The following is a 23,991-nucleotide window of genomic DNA, read 5'->3' on the forward strand; positions in this document are numbered from 1 at the left end:
ATAATAGATATAGTCGATTCAGACTCGCTATATCAATTGTCTCGATACAAATCGTCCAATAACTATCGAGAAACTAAGACATCACTCACTTAATTCTAGTCATGTTTCAAAGAAGACTCCAAATATCTGTCACCCCACGACAATTAAAAATAAGGTGAGACACTAATTCAACCTCCATAAGACAAATCAGACAACGAGTAATCATAATAAAACATTTTTAAAGATTATTGTTGGGGATCACAAATATTTGGAGAAAATCCAATTTATGCAGACGGGAGATTCTGAGAATTATGTTCAATAGGACAACTTAATTGTACTTACTTGCAAGATTATTGTTGGGGATTAGTCCTATAATGAAATAATATACATATTGACAAGGATAAGTATATCGCTTTTAATGATTATTTATGAGCAAAGAGATCACTTATATGAGGGAGAAGTGGACCCGTTTCGAAAGAATTGCACTGCTCAATTGTATACCTCTCATAGAACTAGATGTGTGTTCCATGGTCAAAACGGACAGAACCATGAGAGTTTTACATGTATCAAGAAGAATTCTATGTGAAAGTGTGTAATCATTTACACAAAATTTGAAATAGTTTAAGGACATCGAGTTTACAAATCAGCTAGTAAAGTTATAGACGTTCATCAGGGAAGATTCAAATTGTTCACCTACTTATCTTATGTAAATCTTTCACTGGGTTAATCTTTCAATTTCCATTAATGTGAGGATTATTAGAATTCAAATAATTTCATTAATTAAACAGAAAGGAAAATTTTGGTAAATAAATTAAATGAAATTTAATCCAAATAAATATAAATTCACACCAAATTCAAATATCAATTTCTGGTGAAATGTTTATGCTAATGGATAAGATTGAATGACAAAAGACAAGATAAAATTCTAAGAGTCTAGAAATGACAACCGTTTGATTAATTACTAGTCGTTGGATTGATAAATGAATTTGCAGTGGTTTAATTTCCAACTATATATATCACTCCAACTATTTAAATATATCTCTTTTTCATCCATTTCATTATCTCTCTAGAATTTTAAGAGATAATTCTCTTTATAATTTTTCTACAAATTTGGTAATCGATTCATGTTCTTTGTCAAGTTTACTGCGTAGTAATTTCAATGCTGAATCACTACTAAATATGTTGTATCATGAGAGACAGTCATCTGCTATAAACTCTAGTACAAAGGGAGACGATTAAACTGTTTTAAGGAAATGTGTTAGGCACATGTCTCAAACCAACCTCTTAAGTCGGTGACGTCGTTCTTTATATATTTTACTTTATTTATTTATTTGTAACATTATATATATATACCTATTTTCAATTATCCAAGACAAAATATATAAATAAAAACTATTAATTGATAAAGTGATAAGATAATGGAATAATAATTTATTTTCCAGTATTATTTTAACATTATAGTTATTGTAGCTCAATATTGAATTGAATCCAACCATTTGAACCAAATTACTTAAATAAATTAATTTTTATGTCAAATAAAATTTTAAATTAGGAATTAAATATGATATTTTACGAAATATTTGACTAATTTTGTCTTTGATAATAAGAAGGGGCCTTCTATGACAGGTGATCATGAGTTCCATCACTATAGTTCATGTTTAGGTTTGATACCGAGCTTCAATTTTCAAGAGGGTCTTGTCAAAATGTTGGGACTCCATTAGCCTTTGTCGCCATTTATGAAGCCATTTATTTGGTCCATATCCATATGCTTACACATATTGTCTTGCTTTTACGTTATCAACACTAAAAAAACGATTAAATTGCAACATATAGGTAGAAAAAACAAATTTTTTAACTATATTTTCATCAAAAACGTGTTTTTATCGAAAAATAATTTGAAAAATATATATTGCAAAATATATCACTAAAATAGAAAATGTAATATTTTTTCTAAATTTCTATAAATATATAACTAGTAATTAAAGAAGCCAATGAATAAAGCTGAAAATATCACTAAAATATATTGACATCAATGTTTGCAAAATCGTTTTCTAATAAAATATATTTCCATTAACTATTTTAACAAATATTATATAAATAAGGCTTTAATTATTGCAAAATAAATTCTAAAGTAATTAGACTAATTTTGATAATGAAATTTGTTATATATATATATATATATATATATATATTGTATTAAACACAAATAAATAATCTATTCATATTCACAACTTGTACTCTGCATTTTTATTATAATGTATTACTAAAATTATATTACAATTATATTTAATAGTTTTATAAATATTTTTCAAAATATTCATAATATAATAGTATTAAGTTAATGGTATTAAGTTATGCATTAAGTTTTATATGTAATCTTTTCACAACTAGTTCTGCAATGATATGATATAATATTATTGAAAATTACATTACATAAATATTTAATAGTTTTAAAAACATCGTTTGACATATTCGTAATATACTAGTATTACGTTTTGAATTAAACATTATATATAATCTCTTTGCAAAAAAAAAATATGTAATTGTATGATATCATATTGTTGCAAACTACATTACAATAATATTTAATAATTTTGAAAACATATATTAGTAATCTAATAGCAATACGTTTTGCATTAACAATTATAGATAATATTTTAACATTATAATGTGTATTAAACTATATGAATTTGTACATAAATCATAACTTTTAAAATATTAATAAACATTCAATGCAAAATTAGTTACGGTTCATATTAAATTATGTCTTCTCGATTCTCGTTTTACCATAATTTCGGTCAACCACTTGTGCCATTTTGTCTCTCACACGTCATCAATATATCATCCCATTGATTTTATTTCATCACTCTCTTTAACTTATTTTCCCATATGTTCAAGATTTTTTATCATATCAAACAAACTTTCTATACAAAAATATCATTCTTCATTCACTCTCTTCAACCCATTGTTTCTTATCAAATCCTCATCATGGTTTCTACTCGTTCTACACTTAATAATATTTAATAATTTTGAAAACATATATTAGTAATCTAATAGCAATACGTTTTGCATTAACAATTATAGATAATATTTTAACATTATAATGTGTATTAAACTATATGAATTTGTACATAAATCATAATTTTTAAAATATTAATAAACATTCAATGCAAAATTAGTTACGGTTCATATTAAATTATGTCTTCTCCATTCTCGTTTTACCATAATTTCGGTCAACCACTTGTGCCATTTTGTCTCTCACATGTCATCAATATATCATCCCATTGAATTTATTCCATCACTCTCTTTAACTTATCTTCCCATATGTTCAAGATTTTTTATCATATCAAACAAACTTTCTATACAAAAATATCATTCTTCAATGACTCTTTTCAACCCATTGTTTCTTATCAAATCCTCATCATGGTTTCTACTCGTTCTATACTTAATTGATAGCTCCTCCACTCCTCGATTAGTTTTATATGGTGAGGATACTTCATGCTACGACTAAACCTCCGATAGTGAGGACCAAATGACACTAGAGGTTGACATATCCTCTAAAACCACTATGCTCCAAATGGTGAAGGCGGAATTTGTAGCAGCTATTTCCAAAATAGCAAGTCTACAAGCTCAGATGGAGGCTATGAAGGTTAATGCCACCGAAAATCCAACATCTTTTTAATAAATTGCGCATTCTACAAGGGATATGCGAACAATCAATAATACAACTATTTGGGTTGTCAAAGAGATGACCACAAATGTATTTCATTTGCAGATCTTTTAAATTCTTTATGAATATGTTACCATATTTTAGTTTTGATGAATATTTTTTTATTTTATTGATTTCATAGATAAAAAATGTGTTATTGGTTGAGAATAACTTGATAGATTATGTGGTGGGTTCCTTGGATGCAAAGAAGATTGAAAGGAGCATGGATTAACCATAAAGCTTAGATGGAGGCAAGAAAATAAAGAACAATTAATGGAATTTAATTTTTTTTATTGATATTTTTTAAATTCTTGAATATTTGTCTTTTGATTATGCTTGTTATTTTTGGGTTCCTTAAACATGGTGCTTGTTTAATATTGAACAGTTTATGGTTATGATTATTTATGTTTTTTAGTTTACATAATTTTTTAACCGTTTACACTTTTTTAGGCATATTTTCCATTGAAATTATTGCGAGTAATATTTCTAATCGATGTCTAGTTTTGGTAATATGAATGTGTAATAACTTTTGCATTAATCTAGGTTCATCGCCACATTGTTGTAATTTTACAATAACAATAATACGTATTATTGCATAATCTATTTGGATCGAATATCATATTTTGTAAATATTTTTTTAACTCTTGGGTATTATTCCCCTGTATGAAAGTGCAATAATCCACGTTCATCGTCAAATTGTTGTAATCTTTGCAATATCAATAATACGTTTTATTGCGAAACCTAGTGCAAATCGAATGACATATTTAATAAATATTTTTCAACTCTCGGATAGAAATTCTTTTTTGAGAGTGCAATAATTTTTTCACTAAACCTTGTTCAACGCCACATTGTTTTAATGTTTGCAATATCGATAATACTTATTATTGATCGAATGACATATTTAGTAAATATTTTTCAATTCTTGTATAGAAATACCATGTTTGAGAGTGCAATAGTATCTGCACTAAACCTTATTCAATCCCACATTGATTTAATATTTGCAATATCGATAATACTTATTATTGTGAAACCTAGTGCAAATCGAATGACATATTTAGTAAATATTTTTCAATTCTGGTGTAGAAATACCATGTTTGAGAGTGCAATAGTATTTGTACTAAACCTTGTTCAATCCCACATTGATTTAATGTTTACAATATCTATAATACTTATTATTGTGAAACCTAGTGCAGATCAAATGACATTTTTAGTAAATATTTTTCAACTCTCGGGTAGAAATCTCATGTAGTTTGAGAGTGCAATAAGTTTTGCACTAAACCATGTTCATCGTCAAATTGCTTTAATGTTTGCAATATCGATAATACGTATTATTGTGAAAACTTGTGTAGATCGAATGACATTTTTAGTAAATATTTTTTAACTCTCAAGTAAAAATCCTTTATATGAGAGTGCAAATAACATTTGCACTAATTCGTGTTCATCGCCAAATTGTTGTAATCTTTATAATATCAACAATATGTATTATTGTAAAACTTATTGCGGATCTCTATTTCACGTTAAAACTAATTAAACTAGTAATAATTTTAGCGTTAACAAAGCATTTAATATTTCTAACTACCACCAACTACCAATGTACTTGTGTACTTACTTCATTCACTTCATCTTTTGCATTTTATACATTTTAATATCTCTCCATTTTCTATCTTCATCTTTTGATCAAAAACATCAAGTTTTTCAATTTATTACATTTAACATCAAGATATATATCTCTATCTTTTATATATATATATATATATATATATATATATATATATATATATATATATATAAATAAAAGAATATTATATTCTTATTTTCATGTATGTCTCCATGATGTATCATATTTTTTTGGAATTTGTCATCCTTTGATCAACAGAGATTAATATATATATTTAATATATTTAATATATTTAATATATTATTCTTATATTGTCTTTGATTATATATATATATATATATATATATATATATATATATATATATATATATATATATATATATATATATATATATATATATTTTGTAGATTACAAAATGAGAGAGGATCGAGTTTTGATGTACAATAATAAACCTGAATGCATTGAAATGTTTTAAAAAGGTTTAAAAGAGTTCATTTCATTTACCACAACTCAACTTTCTTATATGGATGGTTAGAAAATCAGGTGCTCTTGTCAAAAATGTTGTATTCAAAGATTCATTGCGTCTGAATTATGCCATAATCATTTGCTAAGACTTGGATTCATAAAAAACTATTATACGTGGGCTGCTCATAGGGAACCAATTCAAAACTCAAAGGTATACAACTATCAACGTAAACGGCCTTTGTTAGGTTACAATGAAAGATTAAATTATTTTCCCAAGAAAAGATCAAATGCGTATGAGTCAATGATATATGACATGGTATCAAGTTACCAACCAAATGTGGGGAATGAAGCTTCTACCAATTTAAATAACATATTTAATCTCAAAGGTTCTAGAAAGTATTGATAGCAGCACATCAACCAATCTGGCCTGGTCATCAAAGTGAGAGTAAACTATCAGGTACGATAAAACAACTTAATATGAAATTCGAGAACAATTTGTCCAAGCATTCAATAATCTTACATATATATTATCTTATTATCTAACATCTCTCCTCAAACTCGAGATGGAAAACGCTTGAATAGCTTGAGGTTGAAGACGAAATGATGAAATGTTGATGTTGTATTCTTCAAGCTTCAAAAACTCGTGAGCTTCATCCAGTTACAGGATGGCAGTGTGTTGATGGATAAACCAGCGAAGAGTTAGAATCCCATGGAAATAGAATGCTTGGATGAAACAACAATCGAATGAACTCCGAAGTTATTCGCGAGTCTCAAAATCCATCCAACGACGGGATGGTAGTGTGTTGCATTACAGAAAACCAGCAAAGAAGGTATGTAGAATCTCAGGGAATAGAATGCTGGGTGAAACAACACCTATAAAACTCATTCTAAAGAGAGAATGGAAGTGTGTTGACTAAATAACTAGTAAATGAGCACATATGATTGAATTAACACCAAAAAAATATGACATTAACTACTGGGATAAAACAACAACTGAAAACAAACTCAGATAATACGATTGCCGAAGAAAGTAAGAACATCTACATAATTATTTGAAAGAAAAAAAATATCAAGAGAATTATTTGAGTCCTCGATCAATTACTAAGGTAACCATTGATTGAGGCAGCGGAAGACTAAATTTGTGCTTAAAAACAAAATGTTGACTCTGATACCATATTAGAATTAAGAGAAGATTATATTTAATGATATGATTAAGTTATATAAGTTATGTCTACATTACAATATATTAATAAGAAAAATAATATAATAATATAATATAATATAATAATAATATAATATAATATATTAATGATATTATTACAATTTATATAATATTTTAATAATATATTACATATATAATAATGTTATATATTCTAATATGCGTGCTCTAAGCACTGAAGTTCTATTAGGTAGATCAAAGATAGAGGTTGACGAGACGTGAGTATTTATTATTTCAATTTTATATATGTCCTATTTTATATTATTTTGTTAAATATGTCTTAAAATAAAAACACATTAGAGTTCCATTAAAACTTATATTTTTTTTTATAGAACTTTGTTAAAAGAAAATGATTAAGGAAGACAAATAAGAGGAACAATAATGGGTTTTTGTTCGGTTTAAGTTATTTAAATAATTCAAATTAATCCAATTTTATTTTAGTTTTTTCTAATTTATTATATTACTTAATTTATTAATTAAAATACTAAAATATTATATATTTTTAAATATTATATATTTTTAAATATTATTTATTATTATTTATTATATATTAATAATTTTTATATTTTTTATAAAAAAAAAATTATTATTACTTCATCAAAAAAAATCACCCCACTCATTAATTAATTGTCCTGCTTTATTTAAATAACGTAATCCGAATCAAACCTTGTTTTGTTTTGACTAATAAAAAATGGTGGTGGGTTAGCGGTCAGCCTATCACTGTCAATTTTTTTGTTTGTTCAAATATTTAATATTTGAAATTTGAAATTTGAAATTTTGGATTTATTTAATTTCTTTTATTATCATTTTGGATTGGGTTCATTGTATTGAATTATCGTTGAACTTCAAAATATGTGTGCTTGTTGAATGTCTTTCAAAGTGACGTATGTTTGAGGCATTTAATAAATATTATATGTAAGATCGGTTTCATTCAGTTTATATATATAAAAACAATTTGATAATAATCAACTTATTTGAATAATAAATGTTGGATATACATAGAAGGTTTAATCGCTTCACTAAATAATTATGTCAATTTGATTTTATTTATTTACGTTACCTTATTTACTCAAATTATACTTTAACAATTTATTACAAAATGACAACTTATTCAAACTTATACGATGAATTAAACTATAAGCTTGAATAAGTTGGGATGACGTAATAAGTTCTTACAATAGTGTATGCGAATAAAGTTATAAGCATAATTAAATTTAATTTAATAAGATAGTTGAAATAAAAATAGTTACGGCCAAAAATCAAAAGTTAGCTTTCTAACTTTTAAAAATCAAAGTTAGCTAAATTAAATAAGTTGTAATATATAAATTCATGATAAGAATGTTATTATTAATTTGTGAAGAAAATAATTATGACATTTTAGTATTTCACAATAAACATTAAACTCCATATACTCACAAGAATATATGTCTATAGCAGGATATGGATAGCCTAAATTAGTTTAAGTGTTAGGAATTATTCTTAAAAACTAAATATTATTGTTTTGTTTGTTACTTGGAAAACACATTAAATTAAGTTTAGGTAAACTATAGATCCATAAAGAAATATCCAAATAAAAAAAATTGAAAAAGAAGAATATTGGTGAAACCTTTTAGACCAATATAGAGTTAGGAATGTTGTTGGGTCTTTCAAATATTTTGTCACATTTTATTTTTAACTATTCAATCATTCTATTAATTAATTAAATATAAATAAAATTTATAAAATTTAATTTTAAATATTTTAATTAATTAAAAACTAATAATATATATTATTTTTAGAAAATAAAAATTGAACCTAACATCAACGTCTCTCAAATTCCCAACAATAAAAGTAATCAATAGTTTTAGGCAGTTTGTTTTTCTTTAAATGAAGTCTAATAGTTATATTCGGTTTATAAGTGTGTATATATAATTGTGATCGTGCAATAATTTTATTGAATAAGTTATTATTGTATATAAATAAATTTAAAAATATCTTAATTTTTACCGAACAACCTGAATAATATTTTGAACCAAAACAAATGTTAGAAGCGATTCAACATATATATTAAACAAATTTAGGTAGGTTGGAATTAATATTTTTCTTTTTTTCTCTTTGGAATCAAGATTTCTTGTAGACTTTTAATTAGTTTTTTTTCTTCATTTCAACCTTTATTGTCAAATTTACAATTGATTTTCATACTACAAATCTAAAAATAATATCATTTCAAAGATATATGGTTATGTTTTCTCTTCCTCTCTAGATCAATTAATATAATGCCCACTACACCAAACAAAAAATAAACATGTTGGAACATTGATTTTTACAAATTAATTAGTAAAATATTTATAATCTATATATAATAATACTTAACAAAATAAGTACAACCTTTTAACCAAATAAACTAATAACACTTTATATTTTAAATTTAACACTAAACTAGATGAACTCGGGATATTTTAAGAATATAAGTTCAACTTTTTAACTAACTAATCTATATATATAATGATGCTTAATTTTTAAAGTGTCTGGATTGTTGGTTCGAAAGTTGTGGTTAATTTGGATATATATATATATATATATGAGAGTAAATAGATACTTGGGTCAGATTGTGGGTTGATCCGCCCATAAACTTAAAATGGTTTAAAATAAAATAAAAAATGTTATATGTATGTTTCTCAACCTAACAAAACAAGTACAATTTTTTAATCAACTAGACTAATAAGATTTTATATTTTAAATTCAATACCAAATTTAATAAACGCGGGACTTTTTAACAATGTAAGTTCAACTTTTTTACTAATTAATATATATATATATATATATATATATATATATAATGATGCTTAATTTTCAATGTATCCGGATTGTCGGGTCGAGAGTTATGATTAATTTGGATATATATATGAGAGTAAATTAAAAATATAATCACATTTTAACAGTAATTTGTTTTTCTCGGTTTTATATATTTACTCGTGTAAATGCACGAACTACATGCTAGTTTATTTAATAACGTTTAAATAATTTAAAACACTAAGTATAACGTGGTACAAATTTGAATTTAAATGTCCGGTTATTATGTTATAACATATTTATCAACACATTTAGTTATTCAATTTGTTATTTAAAATAATTAATTTATTTTGTAACTATTTTTTATTAAAAATGATATAAATTTTTACAACTAAATTGGAACACATTTTGTAATTTAATTTATAATATTGTTGTTTTTATTATTTGACACTCATTTTGTAATTTAATTTGTAAAATTATTTCAACCTTAGTTTTATCGTATAAAATTTCAAATATAATTTCATTAATTTGAAATTTGAATAATATTTATCTTTTTTTTCAACAAGAAGTTAGCAATTTTATTAACATCTTAAACTTGGTATGTTAAATATTTTAGTAACAATATTTATTGAATTAATTATAATAAGTTGCAAAGTTTAACGGTTTAGTTTATTGTAACTATAATTGACGATATGAATAACTTTACTCAGTTTAAAATTTTTCAACGAATATTTTAAAATCCCTAGGAATATTTTTCAACGAATATTGTAACTATAACGGACCTAAGCCCTAGGAATCCGATCCTAAGGCCTGTTTGGTTCCACTTTTCAAAATCCAAAATTATTTTTGTAATTTAGAGCTCTAGTCCATTTTCAAATAATCCCGAAAGAATGAAAATGATTTTAAAATATTTTTGGGATATTTCCCAAACAAATATTTTGACTAAGGCCCCGTTTGGTGTTTATTTTTAAACTCTAACTCATTTTTCTGACATTTTTCAGATTCTTACTCAATCTTTTACAACACGCAATTGCAGATACGCACCTTTAAATAATTTTGTGTAATTATTTACGTAATCCAAATTTATCCTTGTTTAGGACCTCGGGCTACTAATTTAAGAAAATAAATGTTATAAATAAATCTTTTACAAGCCACTCTTTTAAAAAAATAAAATCGTTTTTAAACGGGCGCGGAGGACATAGCACGTAAGTCCTTTTCCGAGCGTAACTAAACAACGGATCCCTTATGGAAACTCTGATATTTTTACATGTACACCAAAAGATTTATTTTTAAATCTTCAAACTAAGCGCCAAAGCTATATTTTTATACCAATCATTTTCTTAAATAATATTTTATTTAAAATAGATTTTTTTCATGTAAACCAAAGCTATATTTTTATAGATTTGACTGGCTAAGGTCCAACTTTTAAGTAGGAACCTAAAAATCTCGAAGAACCGGATCGTAGTGGCCGGGTATCATTGGGAAGGGCGCGTACAACAATAAATGATTTTTTCTGTACATTAAGAAAAAACAGTAAGTAGAGAGCTATAGAAGCTTCTATAAAGGAAGAAGTAGACAGAGAAACACAACCTTCATACTGGTAGTATAAAGATCCACAAAGAAAGATATGAGTCCATGTATTACTACTTTATAATCAATGAAAATTATATAGTTCAAAATTCTTTACAAGTTTTTAAACTTAAGTTTAGTTTTCAAACCTTTCTTTTATATATAAATATATATATATATATATATATATTCTAATTGATGTTGACAGGTCTTTCTCATTTACATTGAATATATTTTTGTTCTAATTTGGTTTTTTTTTTTCACAATAGTATAACATATCATTTTATCATATGAAAGTTTATTTTCTTTCAAATAAAATGTATTTGAAAATGTTGGGAAAATCAATAAGGACTCGTCCTTGAACAAAACCGACCAAAATATTAGTTTTACAAAAATAAATGACAAATATAGAAAAACATAAAAACTATTAGGTGACCATATATAATTTTCTCAAGAACCTCCCATGACCAAAATGTCATAAGTTTAATTGTGATGGTTAGTCTTTCTTATATTTGATGTCATCCCAGATTTCTCGATTAGAAATTAAGATTAATTTGAATAAAAAATTAAAACTCATTTTTACAACAAAAAAAATTGTAAAGAATTTTTAGAATTTTATTTGCTTGGAGTCACTTTTAAATTGACGAAAAAAAGGATAGTCAATCGGATTAATCACTCAAAGTTAGCTTCAGTCAATTATGTATTGAACTGAAGCAAAAGCTTTAGTAATGGTACGTGATTCCTCCTAGACAATAAAATATGTTGACATGAGGAGGAACATATTTACTAGTTATATCATCTGCAATCGCCTGAATCTCGACATAGTATGAACTATCGGAACATAACTTTGTTTAGGAAGAATGTTTTCTTTGAATATGATTGGAAATAATTGGTCAATTGTTTTTTCATGTGAAGCTTTCTAATGTCAATAAGGTTGGTCAAGATTTAAAAGTTTTTTACTCATGGAGTTTTTTTTCAAAAAACAAATTATCTCAAATTTAAAAATCTGAGATAATATGCTTACACATTAAATAAACATAGTTTATAAAAATGAAAAACATGTACATAATGGAGAAAACAAAACCATTGAGTGCCCATAATCAAATTGATTAGATTATAATTATTCTTTCATCTCAAGTACATGTTGAAGAAAAACCTGGACCTCCAAAATAAATATGTGTTCCCATCATAGTTCGGGGATTTTTAAACATATTCAAATTATAACACGATGGAGTAGTCACTAGTTTCGTCAAGTGTCCTGGTTCTCTGGGAAATAAACCGGAATCAGCCACTTTTAGTTGGCGAATGTAACTTGATCTATGATAGCCTTCACCAGAGAAATGACCACTACCCATTTGAGTAGTCGTATGGTGTCCACTAGATCTCGAATTCAAAATCTCCCCACCCCATTTCACACTAGTAGCATGATCTGCCAAGCCTGTGAAGATAGATTTAGGCCAGTACCCTACAACGTAACCCGAAATTACAAGCCACCAATTTCCCGAGGGTATGTCCTACAAATATTTTCATTTCCTCGTTAATTTATCGTTTGTATAAGTCGAATATTTCAAAACCCGCCTTAAAATTATATGTGTACGTACCTTGAATATGTTAACAGATACTTCATGTAAATTGCCACCATATGTGGAAGTTGGTGTTATTGTAGCCCCAATGGCATAGTTTCTATGTGTTTGAACAAAACCGGGGCAATCAAAATCAAAGCAACCTGTCTTCTGGTAATTATCCGCCTAATTACAAGCAACAATATTAATTATCTAAAATTGAAAATATTATTTATACATAAGAGACTTGATGGAAATAAGGAACTTACTGTCCAGTATATGAAGAAGTGTGTATGTGTATTACCATATTTATTTGGATAAACCTTGAATATACACAAATATATAAAAAAACAAAAACAAATTGTCATTATATGTAATATCTTTAGCAACAAACTATATATATAGATTAAAATTGCTTGTGGAATTTCTTTTGAAACTTACCATCCATCCCACTTCAATAGTATTTAGTTTTGGAGACGATGAAGTTATCCACAACTGAGACGCACTAAATTCGTTACCCTTGGTTAAAGGGTTCCAAACATTAAATACTGCTTGTGTGCCATAGTAAGGACTACCTTCATCAATAGCCATAGCATACTTGAAAGGAAGAAAATAAGGGTGAACAAGATTAGAATTTATATTTACATACACATTAAAAAGTTTGAAGAAAAATGTTAAAGTTGAGTTGGTTCTACATATACCTCATATCTTACTTCTGATCTTTGAAGACTCTGATTACCTTGATATTGCATCGTGAAAAAAGATTTTTTGTGGTAATCTTCGTAATAGCTTGTGTTTGAATTTCTTCTTATTGGTATTGTGCCTTCGGGGCATTCTTCATTTTTATTCCAATCTTGACGAATCTCAAACTCAATTTTTGGATCTTGTTTTATTCCATCGGGATATGAACTAGGTTTCATCTGCGTGTACAAACATAAATGTTATTGTACTTTCCTTATATCGTGGTTCAACCGTAAGAAAAAATATAGAACCTGTAAATCATTTATTAAAGGATTATCAAATGCAGGTTGTTTATGGATATCAACACAATCAATTATGTCACCGTTGTCTCCCTGCAAAAAAGAAACTATTATCAATACTTACATAATTATATTTATCAATATGATAAGATAAACATACAAATTACTTATACATGATAAATAATGAAAATCATAACTAGTTAACAAACCTCTATGGTTTTTATAGTCCCTTTGTGCTCCAACCCATTTGCTTCTTTGATTGTTCCATTGCCATAAACAAGGTATATGGATTGAAATGCACTCAAGACAACTAGTAACAATGAACAAATGATCAAATGTTTTTTAAAGGCCATTAGAAAGTTTGTGCTCCAGTGGATCTTTCTTTTAATATTGAAAGAGTAAATAGATTGCTCATTATATATATACAAGGGATATGTAAGCATTAATGGACATTTATTTTTTTTCTCCAAAAAAACTTCATGGATAGATCTTAAAGCATAACGTATTTGAAACAGAAAATTTATGTTTTAGGAATATTTATTATCCCATATAAAGAAAAGTGTTTCACCTTTTAAAAGAAAAATATATATTTATTACCCATATCTAACTTTACTAAATATTATGGATTTAATTTCCAATTAGGTTTAAATAATTCCAAAAAAAGAAAAACTTTACTAAAGATTTGTGTAGAAAATGCACCATAATAATTATTATAGTCAACGTGTGTTAGAAGTGTGTTATTCTAAGGTAAAAAATTAATACAACTAGTTAGGAATTAATACAACTAGTTAAACCTAATTGTGAAAATCCATAATGATTTATAAAACCGTACGTATAATAAAATATGTATTATATGAGGTTGATTAGATGAATATTACATTGTTTTTATATAAAAAGCAATTCAATATTTATGTAATCAACCTTATATATATATATATATATATTCACATATATATATAAATATATATAATACATATTTTATTATATATATAATACATATTTTATTATATATACAATATAAAAAGCAATTCAATATTTATGTAATCAACCTCATATATATATATATATATATATATATATATAATACATATTTTATTATATATACAGTTTCATAAATCATTATGGATTTTCACAATTAGATTTCAATAATTGTATATATTATATATGAGGTTGATTAAATGAATATTGCATTTCTTTTATATATATATATAATAGATTGTGTTTTTGAGTTTAAAAAGTTATAAATTATTTTTAAAAGGATTTGTAAATTGTTCTTCTTTATCTGTAGTTTTAAAAGCTAGTTCAATATTGTTAAAATTAAACTATATTTTTTTTAGTGTAAATAAAAATAAGAATATAATAATTATAGTTAATGTCTGTTATTCTCAAGTAAGAAATTAATACAATTATTTAAATCTAATTGTGAAAATCCATAATGATTTATGAAATCATGGTACATATAATAAAATATGTATTATATATGAGATTGATTACATGAATATTCATCGCTTATATAATATATATAATATATATATATATATATATGATAATAAAATTTATGTGGATATGTTCAATGAAATTAAAATAGTGGGTTTGTTATATAATTAAAAAATATAGCTAATATGGTGTTGCTTGATATTTTTTAATTCAATAATAGTTTGTTAATTCAAAAATCTTTTCTATTTTCAAATATCATCAAGCAATGAAGGTTGTGTATTTAATTAACCTTTGGAGGTTAAAATGCAATCAAGAGTGACTTCTAGCATTGAAATGCCAATGAAATAAAGAATTAATAAAACAGTTTAATAAACTCTTAATTAATTAATTTTAATATTCTTAGTTAGTTTTATTAGTTATAGTTATACTTAATATTGAAACTCATATAAATTAGGAATGAAATTATTTTATAAATAATTTTAATAATAATAATTTATTTTTCAGATTCTATTCTTCTTTTTTCGAGAATTTAACATGGTATCAAAACGATCATGATTTTAAAGACAATCATTCTCGTATTGATTTTATTATATTAATGTTAAATAAGAAGATAAACTATCAAGATTATGATAATGTCATCGAGAATGATCAAATATCGAAATGAAGATCAAATTAAATTGATGGATTTACTAAATTAGTTGTGTGGTTTCATATAGTATAATATGGACTAAAAAAATGAATAATAACTTTTGAATTTCCAATTGAATAAATCAATTTCGATTGAAATTTACATGCACATCTCTGTCGCAAAATTTCGTAAAAGTTTTGATCGAAATTTCTTAAAGAGTCAATGTTTCAGCAATAACTTTGGGTGGATATTATAAATTATATTTATAAAAATATATTTAAGTTCGTATATATAATTTAAAAATAATAATATATAATTTTATCTTTGAAAGTAAAAAACTAACCATCTCTTGTGCACTATGACTTTGAATATATATATATATATATATATATATATATATATATATTAATGATATATACAGCACTCTTATACAACATATTCGCATAATAATTACCTTATACAGCATCTTTGCATAACACTTACCTCATTTGGAAAGAAAGAAAAACAAAATTTTTCTCTCTTTTATTTTTTTTTAAGATATATTTTCTCCTTCTTTCCAAATGAGGTAGGTGTTATGCGAAAGTGTTGTATAAGTGTATAAGGGTGATATATATATATATATATATATATATATATATATATATATATATATATATAATTTATTAATTTATAATTTTAGACAAATTATTAAAATTAAAATATTATATTTTTACTTAATGGTTGAATTATAAATTAATAAATATTTTTTAAATTATATAATTTACACACAATTGATTTTAAATTATATTAAGCATATGTAAAAACAATTACATATTAGTTAATTTGTTACCTAATATATTATTTAATTAATATATTAAATAATTTAGTAATAATAAATGAAAAGAGTAAAGTTCTATTTTTTATTTTATTAATAAATAGAAAATCTTAACAGAGAATAAGGTTAATGTTTTTATATGCCTTTACTTTTTATTTGAGTTAATTTTATGTATTATTGGCCATAAAGGTGTTATTCTCTCTATTATTATTCTATTTTTATTGAGTATTTATTTAATTTATATTTAGTTTAATATTATTAATTAATTTTTAAGAATTATTAATTAATATCAATGTGAAATTAGAATTTTACATTCACTATTTATTTGTTTTAATAATATTAATTGATATTAATATAGAGTTTAACATTAAAATAAATACTACTAACTAATATTTTTAACTTTTCAATTTATTTATATTTATATATAATATTTAAATTGACAATTATAACATTTAATCATGAACTAATTCCTATTTTATATGGTTATATTGTTAAAAATTATATATTTATCTAAATTTTAAATAACAAAAAATGTTGAAGAAGAAAAAAATTATTGATATGGTAGAGAAAATTATAACATTAAAGTTGGCACGCATTAGGTATACCAATATTTAATTATATATATATATATAATATTACAAAAAATAATAATTTTTTTTATTGAAAATATTGTTATATTTTAATTTTTATTTAAAAAATATTACTATCCACTCAAACATATTTTGAATGGTAAAAGTTATTATTTATTATAATTACTAGGGAGGGACAAATCTATCGATCTGATTCGATCCGGTATTTCGGATTAGATATCTGCCTCTATTTAAAAAAAAATACGATACGTATTCTGAAAACACCGGATCAGATCGCAAGACAAATACCTGTCGATCCGATTTTTTTCATATTTTTATTTTTTATTTGATAATTAATTAAATATTATTTTAATTAACTAATGTTATTTGTTTAAAATTACCAAAATATTATTTCAGAAAAATAATAAAAATAGACTAACTATTGTTTAGGCCTTTAATTTTTATAAATATGTTATTTAATTTTTAAATTTTAAAACTTACCGGATCAAATTTGGGTATTCAAAATTTTGTTTTGCCCGATCTGTATCTGGTCCGGAAATCCGGTAAAAATATGAGATCGAATCGATATCCGTATCCGATCCATCGAATTCTAATTTTTTCGGATCGGATCGGTCAAATCAACAGATCGAATCTTTCGGAACAGATTTTTTGGCCACCCCTAATAATTACTATTATAATTATTTTTTAAAATGGTTAGAAATATAAAATAAAAGTAATTTTCTTTAGTGTATATATATGAAATTAGGATTGAAATAAATAAAAGAAACCAATTAAATAAAAATGAAGAGAAAATGATAAAGATGTATGTACATAAAAAAAAATTAAATAGTAAATTTTACTAAAAAATTAGATGATATTTTTTGTGTCAATTTTTATTTAGTTTTTTTTAATGTTTGTCACTTTGAAAAACTGAAAAAATGGATACCAACAAAATTTAAAAGCCTGTTTGGAAACGCCTAACTCTAAAGCTGAATTTGGGCTAACTTTTTTTTTTAATTTACTTAAAAATAATATTTTATTAAGATATTTAATTAAATAAAATAATATTTTGAAATATACTTTAATTATATATATATATTAACAAAGTTTATTAAATTTGTTCATGCAGTATTTCTAAACAGGAACAATATAATTATAATATTCAAAAATCAAAATAATTTTAAGAATATATTACAATATAAAATTTAAAATTAAATAATAATAGTGTAAACACTAAAAATCTCCACATTCAATTTATATTATTAGCTTTGGCACACGACAATGTTGTTGCTGATGATTAAATAAAACGTTTTACAGTACTTTTTTTCCTTTCTTCTCCGCTATTCTCTCTCGCTTCGTTCGGCTGCTCTCCCTCGCTTGTCATCTCCGATCGATCTGTTGTTCAGTAGCCGATTAGTTTAGTCAACGTTCAGTCGTCGATCATTCGTCGTTCAGACGTCAATCAATCGTTGCTCTGTCTCAACGTTTCGCCGGTTGTCGCTCCTTTTCGGTCGCCGCTCATGTCTTCTCCGATCAGTCGTCGCTCCTCTCTTCTCCGTTCCAGGTAATTACAGTCTGTAAATGATATTTTATTTACTATTTAGAATATTTAGTATGTTAGGATATTGTTTAGTATGTTAGGATATTTAGTTTGATTTAGGTTGATAGGTTATATGATAGATTGTTTGATCTATTTCCAAATAATATTGGTTGTTAATATATTTGATAAGTTATTGAAAAATTAGGTTATTTGATAGATTTTTTGATAGGTTATTGAAAAATTAGGTTAGTATGTTGATTAGTTGTTTATATATTGATATTAATTAAACTAAATAGATGTTAATTGTTTGTATGCTGATATAAATTTTTTGGAACTATAGATTAAGTTTTGTAATTAGTTAAAATGGAAGTTCACGATAAAAATTGGATGACTTTACGCCGATATAATCTAAATTATATTCAAGGGGTTGAAATATTCATAGACTTCGCGAATATGTCAACTAACAGAAATTAGGTTAGTATATTTATGAATGATCTTATTTTTGCTAATAGTAGTAGATTAAATATGAAAGAGGTTTAATAAGAATAAGAAAATGTCAAAAACCCAAGAGCAAGGATTATTAGTGACGGCGTTAGGGGAACGCCGACGTTGATAATTAACGATATCAGTGACAACGTTAAGGGAATGTTGACGTTGATAATTAATAATATCAGCGACAGTGTTAAGGAAATGTCGACGTTGATAAGAGAGGATTATCAACGTCGACGTTAAGGACGTTGATAATTAAAATATCAGCAACGACAAAAGAGAGAATGTCGTCGCTATGAATTAAAATATAAAAGACGACGTAGACACAATGTCGTCGCTATTATTGTTAATTAGCAGTGACAGAATTCCCCATTCGCCGTCACTAATATTTTAATTATCAACGTCGGCCTATCGTGGTCAATAAAAACCATTATCTTTTAACGACAATTTATTTAGCGACGAATGGCAATGGTTTTGTTCACCAACACTAATCAATATATATTATGATGCTTAATTTTTAAAGTGTCTGGATTGCCGGGTCGAGAGCTGTGATTAATTTGGATATATATGAGAGTAATGGATACTTGGGTCGGATAGTGTGTTGACCCACACATAAACTTAAAACGGTTAAAAATAAAATTAAAAATGTTATAGTATGGTTCGAACTTGCAACCTAATAAAACAAGTACAACATTTTAACCAAAGAGGCTAATAACACTTCATATTTTAAAATCAACACCAAATTTGATGAACGCGGGTCATTTTAACAATATATGTTTTTACTTTTTAACTAACTAATCTATATATATATAATGATGCTTAATTTTTAAAGTGTCCGGATTGTCGGGCCGAGAGTTGTGGTTAATTTGGATATATATGTGAGAATAAATGGATACTTGGGTCGGATTGTGAGTTGACTCGCCCATAAACTTAAAACGGTTAATAATAAAATTAAAAATATTATAGGTATAGTTCAAACTTGCAACCTAACAAAACAAATACAACTTTTTAACCAACTAGGCTAATAACACTTTGTTAAATTCAATACCAAATTTGATGAACGTGAGACATTTTAACAATATAAGTTCAACTTTTTAACTAACTAATCTATATATATATATATATATATATAATTAAGCTTAATTTTTAAAGTGTCCGGATTGTCGGGTCGAGAGCTATGGTTAATTTAGATATATATGTGAGAGTAAATGGATACTTGGGTCGGATTGTGGGTTGACCCGCCCATAAACTTAAAACGGTTAAAAATAAAATTAAAAATGTTATAGGTATGGTTCAAACTTGCAACCTAACCAAACAAGTACAACCCTTTAACCAACTAGGCTAATAACACTTTGTATTTTAAATTCAACACCAAATTTGATGAACGCGGGACATTTTAACAATATAAGTTCAATTTTTTAACTAACTAATCTATATATATATATATAATGATGCTTAATTTTTAAAGTGTCCGGATTGTCGGGTCGAGAGTTGTGGTTAATTTGGATATATATGTGAGAGTAAATGGATACTTTGGTCGGATTTTGAGTTGACCCGCACATAAAATTAAAACGGTTAAAAATAAAATTAAAAATGTTATAGGTATGGTTCGAACTTGCAACCTAACAAAATAAGTATAATCCTGTAACCAACTAGGCTTATAACACTTTATATTTTAAATTCAACACCAAATTTAATGAACGTGAGACATTTTAACAATATAAGTTTAACTTTTTAACTAACTAATATATATATATATAATGATGCTTAATTTTTAAAGTGTCTGAATTGCCGGGTCGAGAGCTGTGGTTAATTTGGATATATATGTGAGAGTAAATGAATACTTGGGTCGGATTGTGGGTTGACCCGTTCATAAATATATTTACCGTAATATTTTTTTACAATTTTTTATATTATTACACATGCAAATACACGGAATATATGCTAGAATTTATTAACAACGGCACAGTGACTTTTAGCCACATATATATTTTCCACTAGTCCACTAGTGTATGAAATTATGATTGAAATAAACAAAAGAAAAAAGTTAGAGAAAAATAAAGAGAAAAAGGTAAAGATGTATGTACATGAAAAAGTATTTTTTTTAAATAGTAAATTATACTAATAAGTTATATGATATTTATTTTGTCAAATTTTTTTATTTTTTTTAATGTTTGTCACTTTAAAAAATGGACACCAATAAAACTTAAAAGCCTGTTTGAAAACACTTCTAAAGTTGAATTTTGGTTAAATTTTTTTCATTTACTTAAAAACTATTTTTTAAATATTTTTTTGAGATATTGAATTAAATAAAATATTATTTTATAATATAATTTAATTTTAATATATATAAATATATATATTAACAAAGTTTATTACATTTGTTCAATCCAACTCAACTCAAATAATTATAATATTCAAAAATCATGACAACTTTAAGAATATAATACAGTATGAAATTTAAAATAAAATAATAATATTGAAAGCATTAAAAAATTATACACTTAATTTATAAATTTTAAAATAATTATTTTAAATATTTTTTAAAAAATAAAATCAAAATAATTAATTATAAGAGCAAAACATAATTAAAAAATTAATTAGATTAATTATTGTAATAAGTAAATTATAATTAATTAAGGATAATGGTCAAGGAAAATGAATAAAATAATTTGAAATAAATGTTGTACTCATTTTATCTCAAATTAAATTTTTTAAAATCGAAGAGATTAAAATAAATAATTTAGGATTAATGTTTTATTCATTTCTCAAATAAATTATTTATTTAACCCAAAATAAAATAAAAAATAAATTAAAAAATTAGTAAAATATTTGTCATATTTATTTTAAATGTTGTGTGTATTTTAAAGATTTAAAAATAAAGCTAAAAAGTTACAAGAAAAATCGATTTCAAATAAATCTTTAAAGTTTTAAATAAAAAATTAAATTTGTAATCTTGTGTGGTCGGATTCGAAAGAAACGATGCAGTAGGAACCAAAGACATCGGATAGGTGCTGGATTTTCATCCAATGTCCAGAAGTTGCCCGCATCGCCCGCTGCAGCAAAAGAAGACGCGCACGAAGCAGCAGATCACCAAACGACCGCTACCATGTCGTCTCCTCCAACGCGAACGAAACGCTTTGCGTCAGCGATTTCGCTTGAAACGATGTTGTTTCGCTTGGGATCTTCTTCTTCATCGTGACACTAGATAAATAATCATCCGTAGCCATCTTTCATTTATCAAAGATGGAACTTCGTCGTTTCTAGATGGTTTGACTCCATTCAAAAACTCAAATGATCACCCTACTTCGGTGATCATTTTCCCTAAGCCTAGGATCGCCATGATGGCCTACATTTGCAAATGGCTGAAAGAACATCCAAAACACCATGAATGGTGTCTAACTAATTCAAGCCCACTTGGCTGATAACCAACTTTAGGAGGCTATATATATAGCCTCCCTTGATGATTATGAAGGTACGAGATCAACTCTCAAGCCCTCAATCTGAACATTTTGAAAATCCGCCATTGAAGCTCAAAGATTTTGAATTTTTGAAAATTTTGTATCAGACTTAAAGCTTAGATCTAGACATCCAAAAGCTTCCTTAAGGTCTAAAAGGTGTTCTCCAATCATCCTTTAAGTCAATCTTCCCTTTTGAAATTGAAATTTGGATATTTCAGTTTTTATAATTTTGTATATTGTCTAGTTATTGAATTTTTTGATTGAAAAACGATCTTGGGATCATTTACAAGTATTATGTGAAGACTAGAATCAATGACCAATCAATTGATCTTAAACAGAAAAGCCAAATTTTAATTTGGAAAAATTCAAAATCAGGTTTTCTATTCTTGAGCTAATTCTCAAGAACGACCGCCTAGAAATCTTTTTAACATGTTTCTAATGATGTTGGGAACTTATTTGAATCATGTTTAATCTATCCCGATCATGTTTGATCAACATCAAAATTTTCAAAATAAATGAAAGTTTTTATTTCTTGAAATGGTCGAACTGAACAGATATTGTTCATATTTTTGTACCAATCAATCATATGAAGTATAAGGATGTTATTGACAATCTCCTTACACTTTATTACAGCTTAAAAACCAAAAACTCGATTTTGGTCCATAAATTGTTTTGATGAAATTGAACATCAACCAGGTTGAAGCAAACCTTGAGATGATGTTCATAACATTCCTAAGAGCTTTGTGAATATACCCAAGCCCTTGGATCAACGAATCCAATATCAAATCAAAACTACAAAAATTGTAGTTTTGATGTTCTTGAGGACCAACAGGTCCGATCAGGACCGAGAGGTCTGACCGAAAAATTTAAGCCATGACTAAGAGGTCCGACCGAGGCTTTCCAGCTATGACTAAGAGGTCCGACCGAGGATTCTTACATCCGACCAAGAATTCTGGCACCCGGTCAAGAATTCTAGCCAAGGACTGAGAGGCCTTAGCACCATGATCGAGAATCCTAAGCCGGTACCGATGGAGTTCCAACCTAAGACCAAAGGTTTTAACTTTCGACTGATAAAACAAAACCAGGACCGAGGGACACTAGTCCTAAGGCCTATTTGGTTACAATTTTAAAATTTCTTTTTTTTTTGTAATTTTGGAACCTCAAATAGGGCGGTGTAAA

General features: G+C 25.8%; 1 protein-coding gene across 1 annotated transcript; it reads right to left on the reverse strand.

The window, feature by feature from the left end:
* Window positions 1-12,465: 12,465 nt before the first annotated feature.
* Window positions 12,466-22,878, reverse strand: LOC124943192. Its single transcript, XM_047483743.1, has 11 exons — window positions 22,831-22,878; window positions 22,654-22,716; window positions 22,460-22,555; window positions 22,347-22,407; window positions 14,084-14,184; window positions 13,887-13,967; window positions 13,596-13,814; window positions 13,336-13,491; window positions 13,164-13,217; window positions 12,934-13,080; window positions 12,466-12,846 (listed from the first exon to the last, which is right to left on the reverse strand). Exons 1-11 carry the CDS (start codon window positions 22,876-22,878, stop codon window positions 12,466-12,468), a joined length of 1,407 nt encoding a protein of 468 aa, XP_047339699.1.
* Between the last annotated feature and the right edge of the window lie 1,113 nt (window positions 22,879-23,991).

Source organism: Impatiens glandulifera, chromosome 6, assembly GCF_907164915.1.
Source record: "Impatiens glandulifera chromosome 6, dImpGla2.1, whole genome shotgun sequence".
NCBI lineage: Eukaryota > Viridiplantae > Streptophyta > Magnoliopsida > Ericales > Balsaminaceae > Impatiens > Impatiens glandulifera.

Excerpts from the sequence above, each read along its gene's own strand:
- LOC124943192 (XM_047483743.1), bottom strand. The coding sequence starts at position 22,878 with ATGGCGGATTTTCAAAATGTTCAGATTGAGGGCTTGAGAGTTGATCTC. Across the intron at positions 13,968-14,083 it reads GGACTATAAAAACCATAGAG|GGAGACAACGGTGACATAAT; the intron begins GTTTGTTAACTA and ends TCTTTTTTGCAG. Across the intron at positions 13,815-13,886 it reads CTTTAATAAATGATTTACAG|ATGAAACCTAGTTCATATCC; the intron begins GTTCTATATTTT and ends TTGTACACGCAG.